The sequence below is a fragment of the Eptesicus fuscus genome, chromosome 21, assembly GCF_027574615.1.
Source record: "Eptesicus fuscus isolate TK198812 chromosome 21, DD_ASM_mEF_20220401, whole genome shotgun sequence".
NCBI classification, from domain to species: domain Eukaryota; kingdom Metazoa; phylum Chordata; class Mammalia; order Chiroptera; family Vespertilionidae; genus Eptesicus; species Eptesicus fuscus.
Genome location: NC_072493.1, coordinates 38,276,554 through 38,283,667, shown reverse-complemented (window position 1 = coordinate 38,283,667; position 7,114 = coordinate 38,276,554). Strand labels below are relative to the sequence as shown.

Below are 7,114 nucleotides of genomic sequence, written 5' to 3'. Positions count from 1 at the left end.
GCACCCCTCACCCTCCTCTCCCCCCTACCCCCTCACACACAATTTTTGGTTCATCATAAAATGTCCAACTCTCCCGCTGTAACCTGTGGGGTCAGAAACCAGGCACTCATGGCCCCTGGAGGGGCAGGGAAGGCTGAACTGGGGCTAAGGATGGCTGGAGGTGGACAGAGAGAGGTATAGGAGGCACAGAACGGGGAGGGAGACAAGGCTTTACTTCCTAAGCGATTGTAATAAAAAAGTTCCTGGGCATCGAGGCCAGAGCCTCAGTTCAAATATAAATTCCCCAGAATGGAGGTGGCCCCCTTAACGCCCTCCCCCCACCCCACCCCTCACCACCACTTTGCCCAGAGCTTAGAAATCCAGAGACTGGATAGCCCCCAGCCCTGGACACCCACCCACCCTCACAATTAAAAAAAATTTTTTTTAACTTTTATACAAAACATGGAGAGAGGAAAGGGAGGAGGCAGGGAAGAAATTAGAGCTGCCCTCACCTCCAGGACACAGGGGAGTTAAGGCAGCAAAAGAAGCATTGGGGGTGGGGGGACATTCCCCTGCCCATAGCCCTCAGGAATCTCGATGCTCCAGAGAGAGCTGGGCTGTGGCGTGCTGGAGGTCAGAGCTCACCCGCCTCGGGGTGAGGGGACCCCCAGCCTCCCCTCGCACCTTCTTGTCCTCACCCTCATCCTCGAGGCCCCCACTGGAGCCCCCACCCCCCTCCAGGCGACAGTCTTCACTCCAGCGACGTTTAAAGCGCAGCTTTAGGGGCATGCACTGCGTGGCCCCAGGTGCCTCGCCCGGCTCAGGCTTGGGGGGCACAGGGGGGACACGAGGTGTCTTGAACACCTCTCCATCTTCCTCATCCTCGTCGCTTATGTCAGTCACCTCCACCTCCTCCGACTCGCCTTCTGAGATGGGTTCCACCTTGATCTGTGGTGGTGGCGGCGGCGGTGGGGCCAGTGCCCCCACCCCCTCAGCCAGCCCACCTGTGCTGCCACCACTGCCAATGCCACCGCTCTTGTCAGCGCCCACTGGAGCCTTCTCGCCAGCTGCCCGCTGCCGGCGTCCCAGTGGGGGAGGTTGGAGCTTAAACTTGAAGGGGGAGGAGGACGAGGCCGATGAGGGGACCGGCGGGGTCTCAGGTGCCATGGGTGGCAGCGGGCACTTGTCAGGGCGCTGGGGCTGGGGCACCACCAGCCCAGGGTAGTGCAGGAAGGCGCGGGGGCTGAGGTGGTAGTTGTAGACGCTTTGGGTGTGGGCCTGCAGGTACCGTTTCATGTCCTCGGGGCTGAAGGAGAAGTGGGAGCCTCCCCCTGAGCCACTGGGGCCCCCGCCGCCGCCGCTGGGATACATAGGGCTCAGCGTGGGCGAGGGCGTGTAGGCCAGGTGGGTGGGCGTCATGGGCAGAGCTGGTGAGAGCTGAGGCGGTAACAGGGAGCCAGGCCCAGCCAGAGGGGACACGGGGAAGGGGCTCAGGGGCTCAGGGCCACCCCGGGGCCGGGGGTAAACACGGAAGACGCCAGGGTCATGGGGCAGGCGGGCCAGCGGGGGCCCGCGGAAGGCACCCAACTCCGGAGGGCCTGGTGGTCGGGCCCGGGGGTCCTCTCCCAGCGGCTCCTCCAGCTCTGAAGTGCCATCGCTACAGTCACTGACTGAGCCTCGGCCCAGGCGTCGGGCCACCACAGCCGAGAAGAGGGAGGAGGAGGACGAAGAGCAGGCTGGTGGTGAGCGGGGGTCCTCAGTGGGGGACAGCACCTCCGAGGGTGTCGAAGGAGGGAATCGGAAGTGGCTGCCGCCCGATGGCACCGGAGGGGCACTCTGGGGCACCGCACCCCCTGGCAGGAAAGAAGACATGGTGTCAAGGCCACCGGCCGAGCCCGGACATACAGACAGACCCTCTCTTCCCTCAGGCGCCATTCCTGCCAGCCCTGGTACTCACCAGCCAGCCCCACATCAATGAAAGGGTAATTAACGAGCACCAGTTTGTTGAAGTTGAATTTGTAGGTGAACCGTTTCCCCTTAGTTTTGTGCAGGATGCGTTTGTTATAATAATAGCTGTGGATGCAGAGACACCATCGGGTTAGTCACAGGGGACCCAAATCTGGACCCCCACACCATGACATGCCTTAGGTGCTGCTCACGGAGGGAGACTGAGACACCTAGGCCACAACAGAGGAATCAAGTACCCCAGGGTACGGACCAGCTCTCCGCTCAGGCCACACCCATGACTATTCTCCCCTCAGGACACCTCTGTTTGGCAAATGGGTTCAGAGAAGGGTTAGGACTTGCCTAGGGTCAATGGCTATGACTTGTAAGAGCCAGGAGTCAAACCCCAAGTTTATTCCCAGAGGTCAGGGGCTCCCCAATGGGTGGGGAACTGTCCTATCTGCCCCGGGGCTGTGCCCTCCTCACCGCAGGGCCCGGCTCAGCTTGTCATAATTCATCTGGGGCTTGCACTTGCGGACACCCCAGAGCCGGGCCACCTCGTCGGGGTCCTTGATGACGAATTCCCCGTAGTCCCCCTGCCAGGCGATGACACCCTGGTACTCCTCCTTCCGCAGCAGCTCCAGGATGAAGTGCCACAGCTGGATCTGCCTCGAGCCAGGGGACGACTCCGGCTTGTAGGCCCAATCCGGGAAGGCAAACCCTGGGGACAGCAGGCAGGGAAGTGGCTCCAGGTTAGGGTGCCAAGTCCAGGCCTCTGCCCGCCCCCACCCACCCACCCCCCGCCCAGGGGCTACCTCCTACCCCACCCTCAACATGGGGAAATCCATCTCCCCTAAGCCAAGACAAGACCTGGGTAGGCAAGAGAGACAGTGTGTGTCTGTCTGTGTGTGAGGGGGCTAGATGGGGAGGGGGGGAGCTGGAGCCTGCTCCAGCAACACCGGGAGAAACAGGAAACCGGCGGCGGCGGGTGGCGGCGGGTCCCGGGGCCAGTGCCAGGGGGCCAGGCACCAAGCCAGGCCGGCGGGCAGGGCTGCCAGTGGGGGAAGGGCAGGAAGGGGTACATGTGGCCAGATGGTTGGGGCAAGGCCCCCCAGGACCCCCATTCCCATTCAGAGCCAGTCATACTGACCCCCACCCCTGCAAGCTCCGCGGGTCCCCTTCCTAGGAACATACACTGTCCCCCTCCCAAGACCTTCCAGAGCCCTTACTCCCACCCCAAGACCCGAGAGGCTTTTTTTTTTTTTTTTTTCTTAAAAGGACCAGGAGGGGTGGGGTGGCTGGTTGACGATGAGGTCAGCGCTTGCACACACAGAGGCTTCTGTCTTCCCTGGAGAGTGAAACCCAGACTGTCTGAGAGAGGCCCCCCAAGCCCGGACCCTCTGTGCTGCACTGCCCTCCCCAGACCCAGGCACATGGGCCCAACCTGGCTGGAGGGCCCCAGCCCAGGCCTCAGGATTGAAGAGGCTGGAGACTATCTCCCCTTCTGCCTTCTCATCCTCAGCTATTTCCCTGCCCACCTGCCTACCCGCCCCCAGCATTAACCTTGGATAGAGGTTGGTGGTGGGCTGGCCGGTCCCTAGAGGGGGTGGGCAGCCTGGGGGGGAGGAGGTGGGGGGGCTGCGGTTGTTGTCATTTCCCAAACCCCCGGGTAATCAGGGACCATCAATAATTCAGCACTAGGCAGCCGGTAATGGAGGGGTGGGAGGAGGGAAGGAGAGGAGGAGGCAGGGCAGGGGCCCTCATGCCACTAGAGGGAGAAGGCAAGGATAGACAGCTAAAAATGGGCGGGGTCCCAAATCCCAGGCAGGCTGTGTGGGTCAGCCTCTCTCCAGGCTGGCCCTGGTTCAAGCCCCAAGTTCAAGCAGGTACCAACCAAGCCTGGGGCAATGCTGAGACTCCACCCCAGTCTGGAATCCAAAAGGGGATTCTTCCTCTTGGGGACACAGGGGACCGGCAGTTCCTGCTCCCACAGGGACCGCCCCCTCTAAATCCAGAGCAGACTCCCTCCCCAACAGGGGCCGAGCTCCCACCCCTGGCCAGCACTCTCCACTGAGTCCCTGCCCCATTCAGAAATCCCAGCCTCAAACCGGGGATGTGACCTACAGCAGACATTAGCAGCCACTGCTTAATTCAGGAGTGACAGCCCCTGACAACGCCTTCCAGGGACCCCAGCATCCACAGCCCTATCCTTCTCTCAGGAATCCCCATCCTGCCTGAGAACCCAGGCCCCAGAAACCCTTGGGAACCCAAGTGAGCAAACCAGAGCTCCATAAACTCTCCCATCCCCTCCAAAAAGCTCCCGGCCCCACCAGGACACCAAGCTCCATGTAGCTCCCACCTAAACTCCAATCTGGCACTCAGAGCCAGGAAGAGAGGGTGGGGGTAAAGCCCCTGAGACAGTCTAGGTTTGGAGGGGTGTGCTGACTTCCACCCTACCCCCCAAATTAAAGCCACCCTTCCCAACCCACCCACCCCAGCCTCCTTGTCCCGGTAACCAGGCAACGTATGTGCAGCGACAGTCCTGGGAGCGGGGGAGCAGGAGGCTAAAAATAAACTTTGCAGAAGAGAAGGAGAGAGACTACATGCAACACAAAGGAACTCGGAAAGGAGGTGGGGGGCTCTGGAAAGGCCTCAAAGGCTGCATCCCAGGGGCTGTCCCAGGCCCCGTTGTGAAGCCCCCTGCCTGGACAACCCCCCTTGGGGGCCAGGACCCTGGCTCCCACTCTGGCAGGGACGCACCCTACTACCAGGCCCACCCCTACACTGGCTTTCCTCATCGGACATGGCATACACGAGGGCCTGTTCCCAGCTTTGGGGGGAGAAGGAAGAAGGGAGGGTGACGTCAGGGTGTTTCAATGGGGCTCTGTTCCCCAGGCCTTGGAGCCTTGGAGCCAGGAGCCAGGCACGGGCAAGGGGAGCATGTGTGAGTGTGTGCTGTGTCTGAGTCCACGTGCTTAAATCAGGGAACCACCAGGCCTGCCCCATGAAAGCTTGGGAGTGTAAGACCTCTGGAGCACAGGAGGGACATTGGGGGCAGGGAGAGAGCAGCTGACCCTGAGGGGTGCAGGACATCGTGAGACAGGGTGGAGAAATGGCAGCAGACAGGAAGGGTTAGTCCAGCGGCGGGGTTCCAGACGGCACACCTGGGTCCCACAGAGGCGGGGTAGATCCTCCCTGACAGACTGGGGGAGCCGAACTCCTGGACACCCCCCAAGTTCACATGACCGTCCAAACTTTTTTTTAAGAGACTAGGGGGGAATCGGAAGGGAGGGGTGGTGGTAAAGGAAGAGCACGCTGGCCTCCTGGGGGGCCCCACCACCTCCCCCACTCCAGGCAGCCCTCGGTGGCGCCAGAGCCGGGAAGAAAACAGGAAGTGGGAAACAGCCGCGCAGAGGAGAGGGGCCGGGATGGAGGATCGGATGGAGGGGCACACCGCCGCCGCCTGAAAGGCCGAGAGAGAGACCGACGAACCGACGGACCACCGGGAGGCCATCCCAGGCTCCCATCCCTCCCCCCAGTCGGGGAACCCACACGCGGCTCGGCCCCAAGATAGGGTAGGGGGAGCGGCCCGGCCGGTCCCACCAGGGCAAGGCCCGTAGCAGGGAGGGAAGGCGAGGCGGGGTTGTCTGGGCGCCTGGACCTACTCCTCCGGGGAAGGGGAGTCTCCTGCTGCCCCTGAAGCCCAGCGGCCCGGGAGCCCGCGGGAGCCAGAGAGTATGTGGGTCGCACGTGACTGACCCTACAGCGCTCCGCACCCCGGCCCCTGCCCCCCTCCTCAGTCCCAATCCCTAAGCGCCTTCCCAAAGCTCCGGAGCCCAGCTCCCAGCCCTTTAAGAGCCGCCCCCACCCACCGAGCGGAGGGGGGGCGGGGTGGGTGGGCCGGTCGGGGCACACACCCGCACACAGGAGCCGAGCCGCAGCCGCCGCCGGGGGAAGGAAACAAGTTTGAACAGCGGCGCCCGGCCCCCTTCCCCCTCCCCCGTCCCCGCCCGGGGCCGGATTCCGACGGGGTGGACGGGCAGGGGGCGGCTGGGACCCCTCCCCCCAGCGCGCCCCGGCGCAAAGTCCAGCCGCCGGAGCCCGGGGGCGGCGAGGGAGGGCTGGAGAGGGGGGAAAGTCCGAGCGGGAGGGGGGCTAATCCCGTTGCCCCCCGCCCGCCGACCCGAGCGGGGGAGGGGAACCTTGGCCCCTTAAGGAGGAGCAAGTTGGCGGAGAAGAGGGGGGCGGAGGGAAAAGACGGCCGGTTGAAAGAGAAGAGCTGGGTGCGGAAGGGGGGGCGAGGGGGTAGCCTCCGCGTCCACCCCACCTCCCCTACCCTGCTCAACCTCCGGCCCCGGCGGGGCGGGAAGGAGGTGCCCAGGTCTCCCCTGAGCCACCTTAAAGCCGCGCGTTCTAAGGTCGGAAACAAAAAGTTCCTTTTTCGAACGTTCGGGCAGCGCTTTGGAACTTTGCGACTCCGCGCGGGCGGGGGAGTGAGGAGCCGGCGGAGACGGGCGGGGGAAGGGCAGAGGAGCCCGGACCCCGAGTCCCAGATCCTCACTCACGCCCTCCTCCTAAAAGCCATCTCTTGTCCCCCTCTAAGCCGATGCAGGGCACGCACCGCAGTGAAGGTCACCGGCCGGACCGCGCAGCACGGGGCCGGGGATAGCGGGCCCCGTGGACAGCCCCCCAACGCCCCGCACACGTCCCGGCCCCCAGAGTGCAACGTGACATAACGGCGGGGTGGGACCCCGCCACCCCCTTTATCCCGGGAGTGGGGGAGAACCCAGCTTTCGGTGTCCAGTCAGGGAGAGGACCAAGACTCGCAGCACCCAAACCACTCCGCCCGGAACCAGAAATTGGGGGGTCCCCTGCAGCACCCCACCCCCCGCTCGCGCCGTGAGATGCAACAGGTCTCGCGTGCTTGGGGGTCCCCCGGAACTGAGGATCACTCGGGCTCCTCCGCAACCCCTCTGCCCCCCCAAAGTTTCTCCGCCTGGTTTCCCGGGGCAACAAGTCTCCCCCACACGTGCTGCCCCCGCCCCCACCTGTGTCTGCCGGGGTCTTCATGCTGGGGGGCCCGGGGCAAGGCACCCCGACTCCGGGCCGCAGCTCCCGGGGCCCGCGCTGCCCCGTCCCGTCCCGCGCCGGTCGGGCCGCCCTCGCCGTTTCACCCGGCCTCGCCTCTCAG

At 64.1% G+C, this 7,114-nt stretch overlaps 1 protein-coding gene across 1 annotated transcript; it reads right to left on the bottom strand.

Moving 5' to 3' along the window:
- Nucleotides 1–398: 398 nt before the first annotated feature.
- Nucleotides 399–7,114, bottom strand: ERF (ETS2 repressor factor). Its single transcript, XM_008160223.3, has 4 exons — nucleotides 6,972–7,114; nucleotides 2,410–2,644; nucleotides 1,937–2,052; nucleotides 399–1,832 (listed from the first exon to the last, which is right to left on the bottom strand). Exons 1-4 carry the CDS (start codon nucleotides 6,991–6,993, stop codon nucleotides 565–567), a joined length of 1,641 nt encoding a protein of 546 aa, XP_008158445.2. The 5' UTR covers nucleotides 6,994–7,114; the 3' UTR covers nucleotides 399–564.

Coding starts and splice junctions, on each gene's coding strand:
- ERF (XM_008160223.3), bottom strand. CDS start 6,993: ATGAAGACCCCGGCAGACACAG. Junction 2,645..6,971: donor GAAGACCCCGGCAGACACAG/GTGGGGGCGGGG, acceptor TGCTGTCCCCAG/GGTTTGCCTTCCCGGATTGG. Junction 1,833..1,936: donor CATTGATGTGGGGCTGGCTG/GTGAGTACCAGG, acceptor CTTTCCTGCCAG/GGGGTGCGGTGCCCCAGAGT.